The 25,835-nt window shown below is 36.0% G+C and overlaps 3 protein-coding genes and 2 pseudogenes across 3 annotated transcripts; 2 read left to right on the top strand and 3 right to left on the bottom strand.

Moving 5' to 3' along the window:
• Positions 1-1,977: 1,977 nt before the first annotated feature.
• LOC147323713 (interferon a3-like) lies at positions 1,978-16,191 on the top strand. The gene is made up of 5 exons (XM_086304820.1): positions 1,978-2,130; positions 2,232-2,315; positions 2,705-2,854; positions 2,996-3,085; positions 16,093-16,191. Exons 1-5 carry the CDS (start codon positions 1,978-1,980, stop codon positions 16,189-16,191), a joined length of 576 nt encoding a protein of 191 aa, XP_086160946.1.
• LOC147323715 (interferon a3-like) lies at positions 5,210-6,668 on the bottom strand. Its single transcript, XM_086304818.1, has 5 exons — positions 6,537-6,668; positions 6,354-6,437; positions 6,061-6,210; positions 5,879-5,962; positions 5,210-5,768 (listed from the first exon to the last, which is right to left on the bottom strand). Exons 1-5 carry the CDS (start codon positions 6,666-6,668, stop codon positions 5,670-5,672), a joined length of 549 nt encoding a protein of 182 aa, XP_086160944.1. The 3' UTR covers positions 5,210-5,669.
• LOC147323714 (interferon a3-like) lies at positions 12,809-13,755 on the bottom strand (annotated as a pseudogene).
• Positions 16,192-18,915: 2,724 nt separating the features above from the next.
• On the top strand, positions 18,916-19,919 carry LOC147323712 (interferon a3-like). Its single transcript, XM_086304817.1, has 5 exons — positions 18,916-19,047; positions 19,152-19,235; positions 19,384-19,533; positions 19,627-19,710; positions 19,821-19,919. The coding sequence occupies exons 1-5, from the start codon at positions 18,916-18,918 to the stop codon at positions 19,917-19,919; spliced, it is 549 nt and encodes a 182-aa protein (XP_086160943.1).
• A 2,157-nt stretch (positions 19,920-22,076) lies between these two features.
• On the bottom strand, positions 22,077-23,212 carry LOC147323711 (interferon a3-like; annotated as a pseudogene).
• Positions 23,213-25,835: the final 2,623 nt, after the last annotated feature.

The following is a 25,835-nucleotide window of genomic DNA, read 5'->3' as shown; positions in this document are numbered from 1 at the left end:
CGACCATCTTTGAACAGAGGCGGTGGTTTACGACACCAACTCTCTGCCATCTATAATCCAGTTTTGAGATCCCTTCCCAGACGCCTTAACGCCCACTCACATCCTGGGCCATCTGACCTCAGGAATTCGCATGATAAGGTGGGGCCAGGTTTCACAATGAACTCACCCGAAACTCTGGCTGATTGGGACCCACACCCAGTTTCCCACCTTGGCTCAGGCGATTAGAGGATCATCAGGGGGTCCTTTTGTCCCTCTGTGGGGGGTTTATATCTGGGACTCTCCACCATTTGACCTTAGAACTGAAGAAGCTTCTCGGATGAGAGGTGAAACGTCTTCAAGTAACTTAAAGAAGTCCAGACGCTTTTCTTTGCAAGCTCCTTTGACTACGATGACCTGGATGACTGAGAACCTTCACAGACAGATCATCAAACTGTAAATTATAAATTTTAAGTTGTTATTGATCCCTTTACCCCGAGTCCTAAAGTGTGTATTTATTTTCTTACTCTTCTTATATTTGTTGTTCGTTTACTTGCACTGCTGTAACTGGAGGCTCGGCGTTTCGTCTCTCTATATACTGGACTGTATATAGCGGAGATGACAATAAAGTTTACTTTGACTTCAGCAGCAAGCAGGCGCACCGAGGGCTCTCGCGCTCACTTTTCGCGTATAGAATTAGAATGATAAGTCAGTATCATGATGTCTCGTGTTTGGTGTTTGTTGGTTTTTTTATTGTTTTATTTTGCGAGTTGGTTATTAGATGCTATCCAACCAGCCAAAGAATCCCCCGCCGCCCCGCCCTCTCCTCCCTGTGCCACAAGAAGCAGGCGCACCTCGCAAACGGAGGGCGCCCTTACTCCCAGCAAATGGGCGATAGAAAACCGATGGTGCCTATGCCATTCCCAATACGCGCTGGCTGATGTCTGGGCAGCATGAGTACGAGCAATTTATTTATTTATTTATATTTGCCGATGCCCGTGAATCCGCCCCCCACCACGATGCTGATATCAAAAACCGCTACTGCTTGCAACCCGCAAAGAAGGTGAATACTACTGCCTGAAAATAATTACTGTAAATCTCCAACCTTCAATTTTCCAAGATAAAATAATGTAAGAAAGAATTGAGATGAATATACTTTTACATGACGGTAATTAAAATACACATATATTAAACGACCATTATCCGAGGTTTACTTGAAACCAGCTGAAGGTTAAAAAACTAAAACTTTTTTTTTTTTTTTTAATTTTAGCTACCTTAATGTCTTGCAAACTGCCAAGAAAGTAAAGACTCCCTGAAAAACATTGCTGTAAATCTCCTATCTTAAATTTTCCAAGATTAAAATCAAGAAGTAAAAACAGATTTCGGATAAATAAACTTTTACTTGACAGTAATTAAATTACATTTAAACTAATTGAACTAATTAAACTAATTAAACTAATTAAACGACTGTTGTTCTACGTTTACTTTAAAATCGCCTAAAGGTTTCATGTTAATCGCAAGTATTAAGAGATTGACATAGAGGTGGAGATTTGTGTTTTTATGCTTTTATGTGGTAACTTGACGTCATCTCATGGTGCTGCTGCCTCAGTTTTTGTTATATCATAGCCAATTTTTGTACAACACTGTCTTTATATGACACAATTATCATAAAAAAACAACAACAAAAAAAAACACAAACACAAACTAAAAAAAATGACATAAATCTTTTTTCTGGTTCACGTTTTTCTAGTTTCTACTTGATAGAGTTAGAAAACGAAATCTTGCACTCTCTATAAATGAAAGAACAGATATTAAATCTTAAAAGGATGACATAAATCTGCTATGTTTTTACTTTTGAGACGATTATCCAGATGATTAGAAAATGAAATAGGTGTGTCCTTGGGCTTTGCTATAAATGAAGCGCCTGAGGTTTGCTCCATCAGAACACCAGGAGACCTGAGAATTTGCTTCACACTAAGGAAATTTCTACATTTTTCAAAAATGATCAGCAGGATTTTCATCGCTTGCCTGTTTCTCGGGATGTACAGTACGGGCTCTTTGCTAGGTTGCAAATGGATTGTAAATGATCAAGACGACATAAACCATCAATTCCATGTGTACAACAACAGAGCTTTGGGTTTCCTTGATATGATGGTGAGTGCACTTCTTTGCATAATGTTTAACATGGTATTGATTTATATAGTTTGATTAGTTCCATGGATATGATGCGTGTGCGTGTTTTGTGTGTGATGCAGATTACTAACACCACTAAGGATGCTGAAATTGAGCACACAGTGGCTTTCCCTAATCAACTGTATCACCAGAAGTCCAAAGCAACAGTAAGTCATCCCCAGCTTTTTACATAAAGTTGTTTCTTTTTTAATGAAAGAATGGAAAGTGTCGTGATTGCAAATCCACAAAAGTTTGTCTTTACCTATATATAGACTGTTCAGCTATGAAAGGGTCGAAGGGATTCTCTCCCACAGAGCCAAGGGAGTTGTCTCTTATCACGACTCTGTCATAACTCCTGTGCATAAAAATGTATAATTCAAAGACAAAACACAACAATGTTATTTTCAAACATTTGTTCCTGTGCAAACAAAGATTTTCGGTCCCTGGGAAATTTCTCATAGCTGTGTGGATTCTTGTTCTTTGACTATTCAGCCATCTTGAAGTTTTAAAGAAGTATGATCTCTTCTTCTTCATCTTCGTCTTCTTCTTCTTCTAGGATGAGGATAAACTGGCTTTCATAGTTCAGATTCTGGAGGAGGTGGCTGCCCTGTTTGAGGAGGATCACAGCTCTGCCTCATGGGAGGAGAACACAGTGGAGAACTTTCTCAATATTGTGAACAAACAGGCTGAAGAGCTTCGCTCCTGTGTAAGTTCACTTACATTTGTTTTTGTAATTTTACAATGAATTCAGTCTCTCTTGTGTAAAAGACCTGACAACTGTGAATAAGTTAAAGTGGTGAATGATTTATTTAAATATATTTTGTTTTATTTCTCTTGATTTATTTAGATTGGAAGCCACAGTTACACGACACAGAAGGTGCAACGGCGGACAGAAATGTATTTCAAGAGACTCTCAAATGAAATCCTAAAGAAAAATGTAAGCCGGCATTTTTTTTTTTTACTGAGCCTGTATTTAGTATTTAGCTATGACAGATTTTACACCGCTGGTATTTTAATAATGATAATATTGTTTTGTCTGTAGGGTTACAGTGCTGAAGCCTGGGAGACGATCAGGAACATAACAGAAGATCATCTGAGTCAATGCGCATTCCTGGTTAACTCTCTGGGAAATGCCCACTAAAACTTGTCTTTCGGATAAATTTTTAAAATGTATTTGTATTTCTTAATTGGTTTAATTTATTTATTGTATTCATAATATTGACACTAGTATTTATTTTTGTATTATTTATTCATTTATTTATTAGATTTCTGAACATTTTCCATAAAATAAACTAGACATATTATTTGATATGTTAAAGTCAATAAATATTTTCTTATCACACAAATTGAAATTGTTGACTTTTCTGTTCCTGAAATATCAAGAATAATGGTTATGCACTTATTTTTAATGAGTGCAATCAAACATTAGACACATTGTCCAGATTTATATAGAAAGATTGTTTTGATTCTTCACAAAAGCTCTTATAACATAGAAAGTAGAAGTACTGATACCTCATGTGGAGTGAGTATGAGCACCAAGACCACTTTAGAGACTTTCTTTGGTTTGGTTTCTTTTGGTTTATAAAGTATGACGAGTAAACTGAGAGCTTTGCCTTTACACTCAGCTCTCTCTTCACCCTGATGGACCAGTACAGCAGCCGCAGCACTGATCTGTCTGTCAATGTCCTTCCCCCTTCTCCCATCACTCGTGAACAGGACCCCAAGATACTTAAACTCCTCCACTCGGGGCACAAACTCATCCCTGATCACGAGTGGACAGTCCACCCTTTTCTGGCTGAGCACCATGGCCTTAGATTTGGAGGTGCTATTCTCATTCACTTCATTACATTTGGCTGTGCAGCATTCCAGTGTGAGCTGGAGGTCATCAGCCGATGAAGGCAATAGAACAACATCATATATGAAATGCAGAGCTGAGATTCAGAGAACATCTGAGCCTTCTGCCACTTGGCTACACCTAGAAATTCTCTAAATACAAATTATGAACAGAACCGGTGATAAGGGCGGCCCTGGTGGAATCCATCACCCACCGGAAACCAGTCTGACTTATTGCTCATTGCTGGCTATGCGGACCAAGCTCCTGAAATGGTTGTATGAGAATTGAGTGGTCCATAGCAATGGGCCAAACAGCCCATACTCCTGAAGTACCTTCCACAAGACACTCTGACGGACATGGTCGAGTGCCTTCTCCGGGTCCACAAAGCCCATGTAGACTGGTTGGACAAACTCCCATGCACCCTCAAGTATCCTCAAGAGGATAAAGAGCTGGTCCAGTGTTCCACCATCAGGATGTAAACTGCATTGTCCAAGGTTCGACTAACTGCCACACTTTTCTACTCTCCCGGGGTACTCAAAGCGCTCTATACAACATGCCTCATTCACCCATTCACACCCACTCATACAAGCACTTCAAGTGCAACCTAAACTACATTCACACACATTCATACTCCGATGAATGCAACTCAGGGTTAGTATCTTGCCCAAGGCATGCAGACTGGGGAAGCCAAGGATCGAACCACCAACCTTCCGATCAGTAGCTGATCTGCTCTACCACCTGAGCCTCAGCCACCCCACACAAAGTAAAAGTTAGACTGATGCAGTACATGAGCACAATGCCTATACAAATATAACTATATCATGCATAAAAGAACTGAAAAATGGTACATACTTCTTCAATTCTAAGTTTTTCCATATTCGAGCATTAAAAATAAATAAAAGAATAAATAAATAATTTGGTCATTTTCAGGTTGTAAAATAATTTAAGTGGAAGCTTAGACGACAGTATTTATAATTATTTAACAAAAAGTAAACTTCACAGCATCACATCTGAAATTAAGTATTTTAGCACAGATACAAGAGGACTTGTTTTGCAGCCATAAGATGTGAACAACTTGTAGTCCCTGAGGAGACCATGAACTCCTCTCTATGTCAAAATATTCCAAATGTGAGGCCATCAGTTAAAATTTGGCCCAAACTGGATCAATGTAAAACAGAAAGGCTGGAAAAACATTATCCACGTTTTTGTTTATTTCATCATGAAATAACTGTCTTAATCGTGTCAATTTATTGATTAAGTGACAGAAGAGTTACATCTTATATTATGGGCTTTCCTTTTAACCCATTAAAGAACACTTTCATTCCACTTTCGTGAACTTCCAAGCACTGTGGAGTTTTGTTTTTCATTTTTTAGTTTAATTGCAATCGAAATCTGGTTAAAGGAACTTACAAGTTCACCATTTTGATATTAAAAAGTAATATAAACAATAAATTCACTTTGTAAGAAGATAGATTCTTTTATTTGGTAAAATATATTTTACAAAATGTTCATTTTGCTCATTATAAAGATAAAAAAATATTCCTAAATCTTCATCAGCATAGAAAAACAATCAAAACAAAAATATACAAATAACCAAGTAACTAAATAAATAAATAAATAAATAAAATAAATAGACAAGCAATTAAATTAACACAGCCGTCATTACAGACATGACAAGAGACAGGTTTTATTGGGCCGTGTGCAGAGATGAAGCCAGCTGTTCTGCTCTCATTAGATGGGCTTTGGCTTCTTTCCTGATCACCTCCCAGGCTTCAGCACTGTGACGCTACAGAAATACCAATATTAATATTCTTATTGTTATTGAAACAAGTTATTATATCTATTTACTTTAAGGTTGATCTAAAACCCAAATTAATGAGAATGATGTGATCTTACCATTTCCTTTAGGATATGATGTGAGAGTCTCTTAAAGTACATGTGCAGCTTTGTGGTTTTCTTCTTGTGACTGTGGCTCCCAATCTAATTTAATTACAAGCAAAATGACAATTAAGAATATGTCATGTCATGTAAAGTATCATATTCGAATGTAATAAAAACCTAACTGAAAGTGAACTTACACAGGAGTGAAGCTCTTCAGCCTGTTTGTTGACAATATTGAGCAAGTTCCTCACTGTGCTGTCCTCCCATGATGCAGAGCTGTGATCCTCCTCAAACAGGGCAGCCACCTCCTCCAGAATCTGAACTGTGAAAGCCAGTTTATCCTCAGCCTGGAAGAAGAAGAAGATCAAATACAGACCACTTTAGAAATGCTTCAATAATAATAAGAGTGGATTTAAAAGACCAAATTAATCTGTCCCAAGGGAAAATTATGTTTTTTTCTATAAATAGGCAAAAGCTGAGGTTCACTTACTGATGATTTGGACACCTGGTGATACAGGTGATTAGGGAAGGCCACAGTGACCTCCACTTCAGTGGTGTTAGTGGAGTTTTTAGCCTGAAACACATTGAGTGTTTTAGTCATCAGATGCTAAATTGAAATAATTCTTTCACGAAAAATAACAAATTAACTAATATTAAAGCATTAAACACTCACCATGGTATCAATTAGATTCAGAGTTTCTTCGTTGTGCTGTCTGAATTTATGATCCATCCATCTGCAGCTTAGCGAGGAGCTTTCAGTGGACAGAGCAAGAAACAGGCAAGCAAAGAGAATCCTGTTCATCATTTTTTAAAGGTATAAACTTCCTTTGTATGAAGCAAACTCGGATGTCTCCCGGTGTTCTGATGGAGCAGACCTGCAGCGCCGCATTTATAGCAGAGCGAACATATTTCATTTTCCATACCTGGGAAACCCGCAGGTGAGCGGGTTGAGGCCTCAACGTACAACAGGCTGTAATGTCGGAAATCTCAGATTAGAATTTGCATCCAAATCAAAGAAAATATTCCACAGTGGAGGATAGGCAGCGTTTTTAAACAAGCTAAGGTATCACCCTCGTTAATTTAGTAATTTACGTCACTACGAGTTACCTGCCAAACATAAATACATGAACTTAAATACGTGAAACACAAAACAAGAAACACATCTCACAGCTGATTTTTTTCCCCATTAGGCTACCTCTACATGTTTCTGAAATAGTTAAGTTGTGATATGAAAAAAATTACGTCTTCCTTGAATATTTATCTCGATTTTAGCGCCAGTTTACACCCCGAAAATAAAAATAATTAAATACAATGAGATTTCATTAACGGCCACCTTACTTAAATCTGTGTAATTTATAATAAAAGCTGGTACTGCACATTTCATCAATTTGCATTACTTGTTTGTGTTTTTTTTTTTCCTTTTTTCGGCATCTTTTTTTCACACAGCACACAGTGTTTTCGGTTTGAACAACGAACAATGTATTTTTGTCACAGTTGGAATTACTCAGTTGCTTCTTTTACCTAACGCTCCAGGTCTATTGCACAGTGTCCATGTGTGCTATAAAAGGGAAGTTCTTACTTTCAGAAACTGAAAGTGGCTTGATGACTGTGCGGAATGTGTCGTAACGCGAACCGATGAGTGACATTTCGCCTTGTTTTATCTTGAACCTGTGGCTTCCCTGTGTGAACCAGGTAACCTATACGGAAAACTGCTTCACGTCTTAATCGGAAGATTAGCCCATGTTTTCATCTCAATTGAGAAATAATGAATAAAGACACTACTATTGTATAGGCAGACACGAGATCAGTAACCCTGACTGAAACCCACAATTTCAATTTTCAAAATTTTCTGGACCGGTACAGGACAAATACGGCCTAGCTTGAATTGTGACCACTATAAAAAGCATAAAAACTCTCATTTTGAAGACCCTGAGTAATTTATCGCCTGTAGATTTGATTAAGCAATTCACTGTATATTGGAATGAACAACACTAATACCCCAGTGCAGGTGGTTCTGATGTCATGCAAATGTGAGCATATATTCACTGGTACATATATTAACGAATTAATAAAATATTAGCATTTGTGAATTTTGTAGCTCATTTTTAAACACTTAAGTAACCCTTAAGAAGAGTAACTCTTCTTTATCTGACGGACTTATTGCACCAATATGCCAGATCACACTCGTCTAGATCACTGGAGCAGATCTCGAAATTTCAGGTTAGGTCTATTTACCGTTTCCACTACATTATGATCCTATATTACTTAAAGCGTCATTTTTAGTTTCTTTAATTAACTCATTTTTTATTCATTTTATTATATACTGATTTAAAATAAAGTCGATCTAAACTTCTGCTTGTGTGGTCACGTTAACCTGTGTCAGTTTGTGTGCTAAGCAATGATGAGAAATTAGTTTGTGAGTTCGAGAATTGCATTCGAAATCCAGTTAATCCTGCAACCTGGAAGAACAATCACAGACTACCTAACAGATACTTTTACACCACTGCTCAGGAAATTTTTAAAAGGAAAGGTCAATGTATTTATTACATCCAGTGATTTTGTTTAAAAGAAGAAGAAGAAGAAGAAGAAGAAGAAGAAGAAGAAGAAGAAGAAGAAGAAGAAGAAGAAGAAGAAGAAGAGAAGTAGGTTTAGAAGTAAAAGCTGGGGACGCCTGACGGTACAGATGATTGGGGAAGGGTATATTTTCCTCCACTTCAGTGGTGTTGGTTCAGTTATCCTGCATTAAACTCATCAAGTGTTTAAAGCATCAAACACAATATTGAAATATTTAAACTAAACAAAAATCCAACTTATTAGATGGCATTGAGTAGCTTTAGTAGCTTTTTATTATAAATTCAAAGTTTCAGATTTTATCACTGGAATAGCTTGTGTTTTGGTATAAAAAAAAATATAATGTGTTACAACAATATCATTCCAACTTTATTACATTTAGACTATTATACAATTAAAATGATTTGTTAGCTGCTGAATTTGGGTATTGTGCATTTACACATGAATTATTTCCACAGATTGTTAATGGTTTGGTTTGGTTAATTGTTTTCTTATTCCTGGGTACTTTTCCACTAGGGCACAACCCTTTACTGTACGCTGACCTATGTGATTTTTTTATGATTACTCAGTTGCTTGTGTGGAAAACTAATACTTCATAAATAAATGAAACTGCACAGTATCCACACGAGACATAAAAAGGAAGCGATAAAAAGTGGCTTTGTGGTTCTGCAACTGTTGCCATTCAGCATTCATTCAAAGGAACCGGCCAGTGATATTTCACCTTCTTTTACCTAGAATATGTGAAACTTGTGGCAACATGGGAAGATTAACATCCCTTGAGACTTTACAAAATTACAAAATAAAAGGCATGGTGAGGAAGAGAGCCAGAGAATAATAACACAGCTGTGTTTGAAGAAAGAAATGCATTTCAAGAAACTCGCAGATGATGATCTGAAGAAAAAAAATCTACATTATTCTAATTCTTACAAGAAGGATTTTTTCATTTAGCTTATAATTTTGTAATATATTCTTCTTTTTTTTCATTTACAAGCTGCTTGGATAAGTGATTCTTTTTTTCCTCTGTGTGGGCTAACAGATATACATAATTATAAATATGTATTAAACTTAACAGTTGATATAATTATTTAATACTTAATATTTAAGCTTTCTGAAGGGTTATTAAATATTAAACTTTGGTTCTTCTTTGTTTTTTTGTTTCTAAAGTACGTTGTGTGTAATTTTTTATTTATTATAATTATTCATTAAATTATGTCTGGTCAAGACTGTAATAATCCAACAGCAAACATGCTGGAAAACGTGAAAAAAAAACTTGAGAACCAAGTGACTTCAAGAACCAGTAAATGCCATCAGACATTTTCTGTAGGCTCTTATCAAAGCTGCACAAAAAGGGGAAAATTTTGACCTGCTTTGACCTTTTAATCAATAGAACCTTTTCTTTCTGTTTGCCCTTTGGTTGCTTTTAACTTCTTTCATGATTTCCCACTGTGATGTTTCAGCAACTTTGCGGCCGTTTCCAGCTTTTTGTTTTTCTATAGAGCAGTAAAAGACATGATCATAGCATGGTTCACACAAGTCTGTTCTGACAACAACTCCAAGAGGCTTTTGAAAAAGTCTTTAGCAAAACTGAAACGTAAAACACAACAATAGTAAAACAGTCACCATGGTATCAAGTAGAATTAGAGTTTCTTCATTGTTCTGTCTGAATTTATGATCCATCCATCTGCAGCTTAGCGAGCAGCCTTCAGTGGACAGAGCGAGAAACAGGCAAGCAAAGAGAATCCTGCTGATCGCTTTTTCAGAAGCTATAAACTGCTTTTGTATGAAGCAAACCCTCAGGTGTCCTGGTGTTCTGATGGAGCAGATTGTTAAATGTTGGCTTTAAATCTATAATTACACAAAAGAACGGAGAACATGGTAAAATATCAGAATGATAAAAAAGAAACATATGTACCTGAAGATCTAGAAAAGACCAAAAAAAAGCATGACAAAAAATACAACTCATAACTGACTATTTTGTTTATCATAGGCTGTATATGTGTTAGCTTGATAAAAGAAATAAAGTGTTTATATGGTGACTTTACATCAAACAAATTAAAACAATCAAATCAAAAACAATTATTGACTGCTTGATTTAATATTACAGAACATTTGTAGTATTGGGCATTTATATATTTATTATTAAATTTCATTTATTTCAGTATTATTATTTTTTTGGCATGGCTTTATAGGAATTCTTTCCATACTCTGTGGGGGTACAGGTGATTTGATATGTACAATTAGCAATGTGGTATTTTCCTATTGTTCAAATCACCAACTTAATTACCAGGCGTGTAAAATAGAGAACTATGTAATAGAAAAACCTGGAGGTCTAAAAGCATAGTATCCATAGAGCCATAAACAGGAAGTTTCTGTATGAAGAAACTGAAAGTGAGTTAGTGACTGAGTAACTGCACTGTCACGATCATTCATAGGAATCGATCAGTGATATTTGCCTCTCTAGGATGTAGTTTTAGAAGTAGGTAAGCCAAAGAAGGGGATTCTCCTTCACATTTTAATGGGAAGATTTGGGAAGATTGCTGCAAAAGGAAGCAAAAAGGTGTTGCCGTTATTTATAATGAGTAGAAAAAAATGTCTAAAACATGGTGAGTGTTTAGTGTAGAAATATCTATTTGATCATTCACCAAGACAGATCTGCTCTTTTAATACAGAAACTACAAAAATAGTTGGACCCGGACCCGACTACACAGTTCACTCTTTTAACAGTTTTATTTGGTTGCTGGTTATTACGACACTCAGTTGCAACTTTTCAGCTACAACCCCACACACACCACAACAACCTCAGGTGCCAGCACGTTTTTTCCGGGGCAGGCGTGATGAGCTCCAATGTGTGTCAGCCTCCCCTGCAGCCGCGCCACAAACCACACCCAGCCACAGCTATTTTAATACAGATTTTATGAATGCTGTGCAACATTTAACCAAATTTTTTTTATTTATGTTGAAGGTTTAATGCCTTTGAAGATCCTCTGCAATCATGCAGACAAACTGTTGAAATGCAATAGTTTAGATATTTCAAGCTGTTTGTCATCGCTTTCATAAATTGAAGGCTTATTAAATATTAACCATAACTTTGACTTTTTTACATGAAAAAAAATACATTTTTATGTTGTTGTTTTTCTGATATATATTGTGTAACCTTATATTGAATTATGTCTGGTTGAAAATCTAATAATTCAGTGACAAATGGGATTGAAAAAGTGAATAATTGCATGAATGAAGTAACTTCAAGAACCAACTTTAGTAGTAGCAAACTCCATCAGACATTCGGTGTAGCTTCTTAATAGAAATGCGGAATAATGAGCCTTTCATGACTTCCTTCTGTGATGTTTGCAAGGACAGCAGCAACAGTACACTTGGGCCTTTAGAAATGCCTTTATGCTAAAGATGTGGCTGTGAATATTGTCTGCTTAACTGGAAAACCTCACTCCAAGATGTTTTTGGAAAGGTCATTAGCAATGAATTGTAAGTGATTGAGCCACATTTTCTCATATTGCAAGTAGTTCAAGGCTTTTCTTTTTTACACTTGCTTTCCAGCAACCAATAGCAATAATTCCATAAAACAAAACAAAAAAAGACAACTTTTGAAAACAATAAGAAGAACAGATTTGATTTGAACCTTGAATTTGAATTCTAATTTAAAGGGGGGGGGGGGGGGAGGGCAGCATGGTTCTGTAGTTATTCATAATGCCTATTGACTGGACCAACAAAATCCAAAGCAGATGTGTTGACTCACAACAATGATGGCCAATTTGAATCCACTGGCCAGCTATGGTCCTTCTGAGTAAGGTTTGGTGTTCTTCCCATGCTTGTGATTTCATCTTACAGTAAAGGAATGCATGGGTTAGGTTTCATTTTATTATCATCATCATCACCATAAAATTAATCAAAAATATACCCAAAAGGTAGAGTATATAGTGAACCTCTTGAAATTGAGGTACACAACAGGTGTGAGGGGCTAACAAAGCAAAATAACCATCAGTGCCAATAGAAAAGGATCAGTCAGTCAGAGAAGACTGAAACCAGTGTGAAGCTACAAAGAAACTGCTCTAGACTAGAAGTAAGACTCTCAGGTTCCTCTCTTCCTTACAAAGGACACTTACCTATATAAATTAAAAACACATTTTTAATTCTTTTGTGTTATTTTGTTTTCCAGGAATCAAAATAATGAAAACATTTAATTGGAAATAAGAGTTATTTTTTATTGAATTCCAGACAAAACATTTATAGAAAATGTTAGTTTCAGTTGGTCATATTTGAAAATAGATACAAATCCAATCAACTAATACATAAAATCAATGGATAAATAAATAAATAAATAAAGGCAATAAATTTTACATTCTTTATGTGACAGAGATTTTAGTTGGCAGTGTGCAGAGATGAAGCCAGCGGTTCTGCTCTTAATAGATGGGCTAATGATCACCTCCTGATCACCTCCCATGGTTCTGCACTGTGACCCTACAGACACAACAACATTATCACTATTAAAACATGCCAGAGGTGTTTAATTAAAGAATTGGTCAAAACATTAAAGACGTACCTTCTTCTTTAGGACATCATCTGAAAGTCTTTTGAAATACAGCTGTGAGTTCTTCTTCTTGTGACTGTGGCTCCCAATCTAAATAAGGAAAAATGGTCATTTAAATATATGTTTTAGCCATGTAAGCAGTATAATTGATCTCAGTTATCTCAGTAGTGGTGTTACTGAAAGTGAACTTAAACAGGAGTGAAGCTCTTCGGCCTGTTTGTTGACAATATTGAGAAAGTTCCTCACTGTGCTGTCCTCCCATGATGCAGAGCTGTTATCCTCCTCAAACAGGGCAGCCACCTCCTCCAGAACCTGAACTGTGAAAGCCAGTTTATCCTCAGCCTGGAAGGAGAGCAATCACAGATTATGTATTCACATGACTGTCTCTGAAAATAAATAAATACGTTGATTAATTAATTAAGTCAAAGCTGAGGTTCACTTACTGATGATATGGACACCTGGCGGTACAGGTGATTAGGGAAGACCAGTGACCTCCACTTCAGTGGTGTTAGTGTAGTTATTAGCCTGCATCACATACAGAGACATATCATGTTTGAGTTAACAGGCACTACGTTTAAATAACTAAATTACAGTCAGTACACTTTTAAATATTTAGACTGAATATTAAAAGATGTGCACTCACCATGGTATCAAGTAGATTCAGAGTCTCTTCGTTGTGCTGTCTGAATTTATGATCCATCCATTTGCAGCTCAACGAGGAGCCTGCAGTGAACAAAGCGAGAAACAGGCAAGCAAAGGAAATATCCACATCATCATTTTTTCAAAAGGTATTAATTGCTTTTGCATGAAGCCCTGAAATGCCGCGTTTATAGCTTTCCATTTCCATTTTTTTCCAACCCCCCCCCCCCCCCCCCCCCAAAAAAAAAAACCCCCCTCTTGATTCTTTTGCTTTGATGTAGTTACTTATCTAAGGTGGAAAGTTTTTTGTTTGTTTGTTTGTTTGTTTGTTTGTTTGTTTGTTTGTTTGTTTGTTTGTTTGTTTGTTTGTTTGTTTGTTTGTTTGGTTTTTGCTTTGTTTTATTATTTGCTTCGAGCTGCATGCAAAAAGATATTTTGTGAAAAGGGTTGGCGTAATAAGCAAATGCTTCAGCCAATACCTTTTGATTAGCCTTGTCTCATGCTTTCTTGCTTTGTGGTAGATCTTTGTTCTGTTTTCACTGAGATATTTGAATGCTAATCAATAAAAATCAAATCAAATCAAAATAACCTGCTGTGTGAATCCCGAAGGTGAATGACGGCTTTCACTATGCAGAGAACATTACGGATTTTAATTTGTATCATAAGGAAATAAAATATCCCAAATGTTAGGACAAACAAAAATTTAAACACTGAGGATTAATTGCCATCATTATAATGGTTACAGGCAATCGACATGTGTAACTGAATACCTAAAAAAAAAAAAAAAAATCACAATTAAAACTCACAACTGATGGTGTAATTTGAGTTATTTGATGTTCGATATTGAAAACGTGTATTACTGGGCTGAGTTTCCAGCACAAAGCTCAGAAGATAATTTCTGACAAATTAGATACCTTAAATGAGTGCTAAATTACAAACACCAAGCAATGCACACATATAGGTTTTTTTCTTGGAAGACGAAGAATAAGACTCTAAACAAAGACGCATTCCTTTATAATGTAAACTTTGAACAATGCGCAAGTTTTGTTTCCATTTCAGGGTTAAAATCTGCTCAGATTTTCCCATTATAATGTAAAGGTGAACTCCTAGGTTACCTACTCATCACTCTAAATCCTCAGAAGGTGAAATATCAAAGGTCGATTCTTAAGAATGATAGCAACAGTGCACGCGCACATTCACTAACTTTCAGTTTCTTTATGTTTGAACTTCCCATTTCTGGCACAACAGATACCTACTGTGCAATTAGACCTGCAGCTTTACGTATTGGGTGATTTTCCGTTTAAGTAATTAAATCGCTCATTTGGACAGTAGAAAAATACCGCGTTGGTCAGTGTGCAGATCGAAAACGTTGCTTGTACGCAGAGAATTCCTGGGAAAACAAGACCATCACTGACAATCACAGAAATAAATTAGTATGAAAGAAATTAAGTAAATATATAAATGGGCAATAGCACAAATATCCTGCCTTAGATAGAATTAAATCAAGTAGCCAAAAATTTCAAAAATTCCATGGCTGGTTCCCTTGGTAAGACTGTCCTATGTAGCTATGTCGGTAATAATTTTAATAAACGTGAGCACAAGACAGGACGACACTTGACAATAAGTAGAAACATTAACTTGTTTATTCTTTGATATGCATTTTTTATCAACCATATTGTGTCACTTTGTATGTCTCTCACAATTTCCCGTCGTCACCCCCTCCCCTCTGCTGTGCCCCTACGCTGTTCTGTTTTTGGTGTACCACTCATATATTTTTCGTGGCCCCCATATGGCCACCTCTAAAAAAAAAAAAAAAAATTCTGGCCGTGCACCTGCTTCAGTTATATGTGAACACTGGCATCCTCGAAAGAGTGACCTTTGTCCTTTAGACCTTTGTCCAGTGGAGGTTGCCAATGTTCACATTTTGGAATGTAGATGGTTTGAAAGAGGAGTAAAAGAGGGCATCTATGTCCACTGTGAGTGACCATCTTTGAACAGAGGCGGTGGTTTACGACACCAACTGTCTGCCATCTATAATCCAGTTTTGAGATCCCTTCCCAGACGCCTTAACGCTCACTCACATCCTGGGCCATTTGACCTTAGGAAATCACATGATAGGGTGGGGCTAGGTTTTACAATGAGCTCCCCTGAAACTTTGGCTGATTGTGACCTACACCCGTTTTCACACCTTGGCTCATGTGATTAGGTAGTGGATCATTAGGGGGTCCTTTTTTCCCTTTTGGGGGGTAAACTCCCACAGGGTTTAAATCTGGGACTCTCCACCAATTGACCCTAGAACTGAAGAAGCTTCTTGGATGAGAGGTGAAACGTCTTCAAGCAACTTAAAGAAGTCCAGACGCTTTTCTTTCCAAGTTTTTTAGACCTTATGATTTATGTTTACTTAGAATTAATATTTAGGTATTAAGTATTCCAGAATATGTTAATAATAACTACGATCATATTGTTGTGTCTGTAGGGTCATAGTGCTGAAACCTTGGAGGTGATCAGGAATGAAACCAAAGGCCATCTAGTAAGAGCAGACAAGCTGGTTTCATCTCTGCACAGTGCCAACTAAAATCTGTCTGTTATCATGTCTGTGACATGAACGCTGTTTTAATTTATTCGATTCTCTATTTATATCTATAGTTATTATTATTTTTTATTAAATTGTTTGTGTATGTATGTATTATTGCTATGTTGATTTTTGATTTATTAATGCTGATCAACATATTCATTTTTCTTTTAATTTATACTGAGCAAATATTTTTATGATATTCTTTCTATATTCTAAACACACGCTGCCAGCATCTAGAAGCGTCTTGGGATATCAGTGTTGCTCATTCCAATATACTATGTCAATACATAGTCAAGTCTACAAGTAATAAATGATTTACTCAAGGTCTTTAAATAGGAGTTTTTATACTCGTTTGCAGTTCAGTTTCAACATTTTTACTCTTAATGCCAACTACTGTAAACCCGAAAAAGCTGATGAACTTAAAAGTCGAAGCTTATCATCTTATCAGAACTTTAATATTTTGATTACACTTGTACCTGTTCGTTACAGTAAAACTAACATGTTTAATATTTAAACACTGAACTGCTTCGCACTCCGTCCAAGCACTTTGCTCTCCAATGTTGTCTTTCTATTGTTTTGTATATAATCCTCTAGTTTGTATAATGTAATAAGGTCATCCACTGTTATTTGTGCATGCAACTGCATTTTAGACTTTTGACTGTGAGTCCCTCAAATGGTAAAAGGAAGTGACTCCAGCCTGGCAACAATAATTAAAGTTAAGATTAAATTCTGTCAGCTTAGCTAATCTATGCAGGTTTATCAAAAATGCAGACAGTTTTGAAGCTGACAGTATTCTGCATCTTGATGTGACTTGCTGCAGGTAGCCAGGATGGATCGGAGATGGTAAAAATGGCATAAAAATTGTTTTTATATCAGGACAGATGACAGAAAGAGGCAGTTTGACTTAAAAGAGACATTTGTATAATTTCATTTTTGTATTTAAAGTTTGCAAGGCGATACAAGACACTTCAGTGCCTTGTTTTTGGAGAATTTTCCGAGGTCCATTTGATGCACTTAAGTGTGCACCTGTTTATAAAAGCTCCAAAACGAAAGTCTTTAAACCTGCATCCCTCTGCAGCAGGGGGCTTTTCTTGCCACACACCTACCATTCTGTATCCAGGTTTATTGAAGTGATTTTATCTGACAGAAATTTGCATTTAAATATGAAAAAAGAGAAGCAAATTAAAAAGGGCAGCGTGGTGGTGTTGTGGTTATTGTTACTGAGTCACAGCAAAAAGGCTGGGGGCTTTCTGTGTTGGGTTTTTCTGTTCTTCCAATGCTTGAGGTTTCCTTCCACAAAGAAATGCATTCTTTAGGCTGACTGCCAATTATTGGCTATAGTTGTGAATGCATGTGTTAATGGTTGTCTGCCCTGTGATAGATTTGCTACCTATACCCTGTCTGTGGCTCTATGAGAGCTCATGTAGGCCCCAGTAAAGAGACTGAGAAACAGACAAACAAAGAAAATCCTGTTTATGAATTTTTGAAAATGTATAAATTGCCTTTATATAAGTAAACTGAACGTCCCCTAGTGATTTAATAAAATGATCTAAAAATATTTAGAATTTGCTAAAAAAAAAAAAAACCATTGATAAAGATTATTTTACATCATTATAATGGCTTCAAGCAGGAACACAGGTAACCAAATACCTTAAAAAAGCATGAAGACAAACACAACTCATGCATGATGGCATAATTTGAATTGTTTAAACTCTCACATGTATTATTGGGAAATTAGCTGCCAATACAAAGCTAAAAAGATTATTTCTGTAAAATTAGATACAGTCAATTACAACACCAAGCAGTGATGACGTATAGGGTTTTGGCTTGGAAGAATAAAAATCTAAAAAAAAGTCGCATTCCTTCATAGTTTAAACAGTGATTTAAAAAAAAAATCAGGATTCAAATCTGCTCAGGTTGCCACATTAAAATGTAAGGGTGAATCCTCTTCTCCAGGTTACCTGCTTCTCACTCTAAATTCCCAGAAGGTTAAATATTACTCAGAATGCGCGACATAGCGCAGGCGCTGGGTCACGAAATCACTTTCAGTTTCTTTATACAGGAACTTTGTGGCACTGTGGATATGGTGCAATTAGATCTACAGCTTCACGTACTGCGTAATTAACAGTTTTACGTGTTTAGGTAGTTAATTAGATAATTCGAAAATGAAGAAAATCCGCATTACTACCGAAAACATCGTGTCTGTATGGAAAGAATTCCTTGGGGAAAAAAATCATTACATAAAAGTCAATGAAATAATTTATTATTAAATAAACAGAGTAAATATTAAATAAATAGAGTAAAATATAAATGAGCTTAAATGCTTAATATATTTTGTGTTAAATATATGTAAGTCAAGTATCCAACAATAAGTTTAAAAATTTGATTTGTTACATGTTAGGTCTCGATATAAACAGAGAGAAGGTAAAGCATTTCAGTGATTATAAATAAAATGCATTTCTTAACAGTAGGCGTTATAACTAAATTAATAGTAATTATAAGTAAATGAATCTTTATTAATAGTTTAGGATGTTTGAAATGTATAAATTACAATATAAATACAAATTCTGAAATGTGTCACTTACCTGCATGATGTAATGAAAGCCACAGGTGTTTTCCTTTTTCCGTTTTTTCTGCTATAAATCCGGCGTTACTGGTCTACATCAGAACACCAGGAGACATTTGAGTTTGCTTCATACAAGAGCAGTTAATACCTTTTGGAAAATGATCAGCAGGGTTTTCTTTGCTTGCCTGTTTCTCGGTCTGGTCACTGCAGGCTCCTCGTTGAGCTGCAGATGGATGGATCATAAATTCAAACAGCACAACGAAGAGACTCTGAATCTACTTGATACCATGGTGAGTGCACGTCTTTTAATATTTATGCTAAAAAAAAATTTAAATGTGCGTAAATTTAGTGCCTGTTTACTGAAACACTCCATGTGCTTCTGTGTGTGATGCAGGCTAATAATTCCACTAACATCACTGAAGTGGAGGTCACCGTGGCCTTCCCTAATCACCTGTACCACCAGGTGTCCAAATCATCAGTAAGTAAATCTCTGTTTTTCTGATTTAATCCCGTAATATCCCAGACAACTCTTTAAAGTAAGCCAACTTCAGTTTTAACTTAGAAACGTAATTTTCTTTTCAGAGACAGTCCTGTGAGTAAATTATATTTGATTACTCTCCTGCTAGGTTGAGGATAAACTGGCTTTCACAGTTCAGATTCTGGAGGAGGTGGCTGCCCTGTTTGAGGAGGATCACAGCGCTGCATCATGGGAGGACAGCACAGTGAGGAACTTTCTCAATATTGTCAACAAACAGGCTGAAGAGCTTCGCTCCTGTGTAAGTTCACTTTCAGTTAGGTTTTTATTACATTCAAATACTTTATATGACATGACATATTCTTAATTGTCATTTTGCTTGTAATTAAATTAGATTGGGAGCCACAGTCACAAGAAGAAAACCACAAAGCTGCACATGTACTTTAAGAGACTCTCACATCATATCCTAAAGGAAATGGTAAGATCACATCATTCTCATTAATTTGGGGTTTAGATCATCCTTAAGATAAATAGATATAATAACTTGTTTCAATAACAATAAGAATACTAATATTGGTATTTCTGTAGGGTCACAGTGCTGAAGCCTGGGAGGTGATCAGGAAAGAAGCCAAAGCCCATCTAATGAGAGCAGAACAGCTGGCTTCATCTCTGCACACTGCCAACTAAAATCTGTCTGTTACAGGAAGGATTTATTAATTTAGTCATTTTTTAACTTATTTATCTACTAATTTATTTACTGATTTTTACATTGCTTGTATAAGTGAATATTTCTAAGTGTTAAACAGCATGTCTTTATTTATTTGTGAATTTACTTTAAATTAAACAGAACATTTTCTGTATCATTTTATATGTTGAAATCAATAAATATTTCCCATTTAAAAAAGAAAGTGGACATGTTTTTTTCCTGCAAAACGAAGTAAACAGATGTTGCATTTTCACAGATGATGCTTTTTAATAGGTAGAATCAAATATCAGAAACCTGCCGAGCCAAAGAAAAATCTCTTTGATCGTTCACAAAGACAGATCTGCACGTATAACATAGAAATTACAAAAACAGATTAGTCTATTTTTTCCCTCTCACTTTATCATAAGATTGATATCATAAGATATCACAACATTTAGCTAAAGGGGACGAAAAAAAACCTGATTCAAATTTCTTCATACACTATGCTGCTGACATTGTGTGGTGTCACTGTGATGGATTACTGAAAACTACAAATGAAAACATTAATAAAAATCATTAAACAAGATAAGCAAGTTTCAAAGCAAAGCACGTATAATCCAAGAATCTTTTGGAGAAGTCATTATAACTACTACTACTTATAATGTTTTGTTTCATTTTAAAAATATCAGCTGTTGGAGTCTTTCTAAAGAACCAGAGTTTATGTTCTCAGTAGACCTGGAGTATAGTAAACTATGCTTTGTTTACATTTCTTGATTCTTAAGAAGAAAAGAAAATGTTATTTGCACCAAATCATTTTTGCCCTTTCCACTTTTTGAAGCCAGCTTTCCTCTGATTGGATACTCAGCCTTCTACATAAATCTCCTATCTGTCTTGCTGAAATGACCATATTAAATATATCCCATCTCACTGACATCATATATAGCCAAGACAGGTGAAAAACCTAAGATGCATGTTTGTTTCAAAGTACATACTCTGACAATACCTGAAACTTTGGACATATTTAATAAGCCATCGACCATTGCAATAGTAAATTTATATATAAATGCAGAACTAAGAAAAGCACGATAGTTCAATTTAAACGAGGGCATAATGGGAAGGATACAACTTTAAGAACAAATTTGAAATGTCTAATTAAACAGAAGACTCAAATAAAACAGAACAGTGCTGTGATGTGTTTAGTTTTGTTGACTGCAGTGACACAGTCACAGGTTTTAATCCGTAGTCACAGGGGTCCTTTATTGTTGTGGGGTTTGGATGCTCTTTCTGTTCTTGTGGCATCTTCCCACAGAACAGACAAGTATACATGGGTTAAGTCAACAGGCGATTCAAAGTTGGTCGTATTGTGAGTGTCATTGTGCGACCTGTTCAGAGTACGTCCCTCCTTTAGCCTTATGAGAGCTGACATAGGCTCCATGATGGATTGATGAATGTTGTATAAGGATGAGCCTATTACATAAGGGAGGCATTGAAGCAAGGTCTGTGACACCTCTGGCAGGAGAGAAGGATTAATCAATAAACTTTCATTTAAAATGGCAAAGTGTAGAGAGACAGAGAGACCTGAGATTTAACATAAGATTAACTTTGTAAAGAAATGACAGACAAATAATTGTCAGCTTTCATTATCTACTGATCATCATCATAAAATTCATTAAAATATAACCAAGAGGTAAATCTGAACACTACAGGTGTGAGGGGCTAACAACGCAAAATGACCATCAGTGTTAATAGAAACAGATCAGTCAGTTAGAGAAGACTTAAACCAGTGTGAAGCATTTATAGCTACAAATAAACTGCTCCAGACTAAAGGTAAGACTTTCATGCTCCTGTTTACTGAACCTTACTGAACTGACCAAACCGCTTATTTGTAATAATTACAAACAAGTTTAAATTTCTTATTTTTCTGTTTCTTATTTTGTTTCCTATGAATCAAAAGATTGACAATATCCATTTGCAATAAGTGTTCTTTTTATTACGTCAAGACAAAAAAAGTTATAGAAAATATTAGATTTAGTTTGTAAGCACTGAAAATACTGATGCAGTCAACCGATAAATAGAAGTCAATAGATAGATAAATAAATAAATACAAAAAGTAACAGGCAAGCAGATAAATGAATACATTTTCATGTAACAGACAGATTTTAGTTGGCAGTGTGCAGAGATGAAGCCAGCTGTTCTGCTCTCATTAGATGGGCTTTGGTTTCCTTCCTGATCACCTCCCAGGCTTCAGCGCTGTGATCCTACAGACACAACAACATTAACATTAGTAAAATATGCCAGAGGTGTTTAATTAAAGAATTGGTTTTTAAAAAATAATAAAGACCTACCTTTTTCTTTAGGACATCATCTGAAAGTCTTTTGAAATACATTTTTGTCCTGAAATACAGCTGTGAGTTCTTCTTCTTGTGACTGTGGCTCCCAATCTAATTTAATTACAAGCAAAATGACAATTAAGAATATGTCATGTCATGTAAAGTATCATATTCGAATGTAATAAAAACCTAACTGAAAGTGAACTTACACAGGAGTGAAGCTCTTCAGCCTGTTTGCTGACAATATTGAGCAAGTTCCTCACTGTGCTGTCCTCCCATGATGCAGAGCTGTGATCCTCCTCAAACAGGGCAGCCACCTCCTCCAGAATCTGAACTGTGAAAGCCAGTTTATCCTCAGCCTGGAAGAAGAAGAATAGATTACCATAATTCCCTCCTCTATTAGAGAGACATTCAGTAGCCAGAAATATATTGTTTGGCTCACATAAATTACCAATATAATATTTACATAACATTGTAGATTATTGATACTATGGGCTAACGTTTAAAGAAAAACACATAGAAATATGCGCCATGTGGCCCATTTGGACTGTTTTATGTATAAGGAGATATTGTTCTGTGCTCTCATTGTGAACTAAGAGATAATTAGTTTATAAATAAACGCTAAGATTAACTTACTGATGCTTTGGACGCTTGGCGGTACAGATGATTAGGGAAAGCCAGAGTGACCTCCCCTTCAGCATCTTCAGTGGTGTTGGTGGAGTTATAAACCTGTATAACAACCAGAAACACACAGCTTGTGTGTTAAAATAATCAAACATCAAGTTCAAACCACTAAATGTTGTTACAGTTTTCTTAAAAAGAGCGCACTCACCATGGTATCAAGTAGATTCAGAGTTTCTTCGTTGTGCTGTCTGAATTTTTTGATCCATCCATTTGCAGCTCAGCGAGGAGCCTGCAGTGACCAGACCGAGAAACAGGCAAGCAAAGAGAATCCTGCTCATCATCATTTTCAAAACGTATTAACTGCTCTTCTATGAAGCAAACTCGGATGTCTCCTGGTGTTCTGATGGAGCAGACCTGTAACGCCGCATTTATGGTAGAGCAACATATTTCGTTTTCTACCTGCGGGACCTGAACGTAAACTGTGGCTTTCACCGCAGCATTCAGGTAGAGTCGAACATATTTAATTAGATCCCAAATCGTGTGAAACAATCACTGGGGTACAAAAAGTAAGAATATCGGCTCAAGTAGGAAGAAGTTATATAATAAAATAAAAGGGCTCCTGGTAAAACAGCAGCCTACAGACACCGGCCATAACACGGAGCAAGTGAAAACAGACACAGCTCACGACCGATGCGGCAATTTGAAATGTTTGATCTTTGATATTTGATATTGAAAACTATAAATGGTAATAATGACTATTGGGATTTTAGCTGCTAATACAAGTAGGTTGCAAACACCAAGCCATGATCACCCATCATTGCCTATAAGATTTATTTTTTTTATTTATTTAAATATTATTTTTGGCAGAGGAACAATAAAAGTCTAAGCGAAGACACCCTCTCTTATCAGTCTTAGGCTGAATATAATATTGCATGACTTTCGTTTTTCTACTAGGATGAAAGTCCACTCTAATCTTCCTAATAAAAATGTGAAGGACAATCCCCTTCTCCAGGTTATCTGGTTCACACGCTGATAAAACAAGGCGAAATATCACTGACCGATTCGTAAGAATGAGCGTCACAGCTCAGGCGCCCAGTCACCAGGACGCTTTCACTTTCTCGACACAGTTTCTTCCCTTTTACGGCACACTGGATACTGAACAAGCAGATCTGCAGTTTTACGTATTGCATAAAGGGTTATTATTCAAACAGGCGCAATTAGGTAATTTGAACAACAGAAAAAAAAAAAAAAAACAGGCCGAAAACACTGTGCCTACATGGAAAGAACGACTGGGGAAACAAAACCATGACAAATATCCGTGGAAATGAAATAAATTAAGTAACTATATAATTGTGAAATACCAGAGATACATACATATATATTATTTTAAAATAATAATAATTATATATATATATATATATCTTATATAAATCTAAATGAAAATGAAATGTTATGTCTGTTCTGTATTCTTTAAAATGTTCATTGAGCAAAATTAGATATTTTTGCATTATTTTATAGCATAAAAGGATCACCTCCTCTTGGAATCAGAAAGGTATTTATTGCTGTTATTATTATTTCTAAAATTAAAATTGAGGAAGAATGTAGTTATCTATTTTAATTTGAGTCAGTTTATGTATTAAGTACAGTTATACCTCACAGACACAAAGTACAGTATAGCATGAGAAATAAGTGAAATTTAGACTTGATTTCAAATTAAGCAACAAACAATAAACACGATCAATCATTTTAATGCGGTATAATACTGTGTGAGGCCCGTTCTTCCTTTTCAGCAGGGGGCGCAAGAGTGCTTGATCTGTCTATCTAACTATCTTACTGTCTATCTGCATGGTCACGTACATAAACACATTCTTAAACTGAAAAATGTGACAAAAGAAACAGTTAGACCTTTTCCTTAACAAAACAGCATAATCATACCTTAGTAATAGTTTAAAATTCAATCCAACTTTTTGCAACAAAGCACTTTAAAATACCCACCACAGGACCAAAGTGCTGTGCAGTAATTCAGTTAAGAACAATACAATAAAACAAAACAGAGAAAATAAAACACATAATACATAAAAATGAAAACAGCCTTATATTTAAAAAACAAGATAAAACATCATAGAATCAACTAAAACAAAAAACCGAGGTGTCAAAGGCCATGAGATGGGTTTTCAGAAGTGATTTAAACACAGGCAGAGAATAGGCCTGTCTAATCTCTAAAGGCAGATCGTTTCACAGTTTTGGAGCTGCTACAGCAAAAGCACGATCTGATGATGCGTGCTTCATTCACCTGTTCACTTTTGTTGCTGGAGATTTTAATTCCTTAGGTTGGATATCAATATTTCTGAATACTAGTAAACAGTAAATAAAGCCTTAACACGAATAGTATAGTGCAAAAATATTGTCCCCAATAGGTAAAATAAGGTAAGGTAAGATGATTTATAGTGGAGAAGAAGTAAAAATAATAAAAATGTACTTAAAGTACACGTACATTAAAACAGTACTCCAGTAAAGTATTTGAGTTCAACTTCTTCTTTTGGCAGCTGACTTTAAGCGGGCCAAGTTCAACACCTACTTCCATCCGAGTAACCAATGTAGTATGAAATTGTTCTGATTCGCACAAAGATTTAGCAGCAAATCATGTTATATTCCCTTCATGAAGCAACTCTCCCCATTTATACCCACATATTGAGTTCGCTGGCGTGTACACCTTTGGATTATTTTCCTTGATGCCACTAATTTACCCTATGGCATTCGTGGAGGGCAAGTCATATTTCAGTGGGGGTCAGTACCGCCTCATCCCCCTTCTTCTGGACTCACCTCTCACCACACATTCAAACGATGTGAATTAACGTGACGATAATTCAGCACCAAACACTTGTATCAGTGCCAGCATATGAGGAGGGTCGTAATGTGATTGATACTGATGTTAATGCCAGAGGAGGTTTATGTATCTGTAGT

This window comes from Aulonocara sp. 'chitande type north' Nkhata Bay, linkage group LG8, assembly GCF_057382095.1.
Source record: "Aulonocara sp. 'chitande type north' Nkhata Bay isolate Kocher_YH1m ecotype deep benthic linkage group LG8, A_spYH_male_GT1.1, whole genome shotgun sequence".
In the NCBI taxonomy this organism is placed as follows: domain Eukaryota; kingdom Metazoa; phylum Chordata; class Actinopteri; order Cichliformes; family Cichlidae; genus Aulonocara; species Aulonocara sp. 'chitande type north' Nkhata Bay.
Note: the sequence above shows the minus strand (reverse complement) of the source record. Positions and strands in the feature narration are given on the sequence as shown.

Coding starts and splice junctions, on each gene's coding strand:
- LOC147323713 (XM_086304820.1), top strand. CDS start 1,978: ATGATCAGCAGGATTTTCATCGCTTGCCTGTTTCTCGGGATGTACAGT. Junction 2,316..2,704: donor ACCAGAAGTCCAAAGCAACA/GTAAGTCATCCC, acceptor TTCTTCTTCTAG/GATGAGGATAAACTGGCTTT. Junction 3,086..16,092: donor ATGAAATCCTAAAGAAAAAT/GTAAGCCGGCAT, acceptor TTGTGTCTGTAG/GGTCATAGTGCTGAAACCTT.
- LOC147323715 (XM_086304818.1), bottom strand. CDS start 6,668: ATGATGAACAGGATTCTCTTTGCTTGCCTGTTTCTTGCTCTGTCCACT. Junction 6,438..6,536: donor TGAATCTAATTGATACCATG/GTGAGTGTTTAA, acceptor AATGTGTTTCAG/GCTAAAAACTCCACTAACAC. Junction 5,963..6,060: donor CTGAAGAGCTTCACTCCTGT/GTAAGTTCACTT, acceptor TAATTAAATTAG/ATTGGGAGCCACAGTCACAA.
- LOC147323712 (XM_086304817.1), top strand. CDS start 18,916: ATGATCAGCAGGGTTTTCTTTGCTTGCCTGTTTCTCGGTCTGGTCACT. Junction 19,048..19,151: donor TGAATCTACTTGATACCATG/GTGAGTGCACGT, acceptor TGTGTGATGCAG/GCTAATAATTCCACTAACAT. Junction 19,711..19,820: donor ATCATATCCTAAAGGAAATG/GTAAGATCACAT, acceptor GTATTTCTGTAG/GGTCACAGTGCTGAAGCCTG.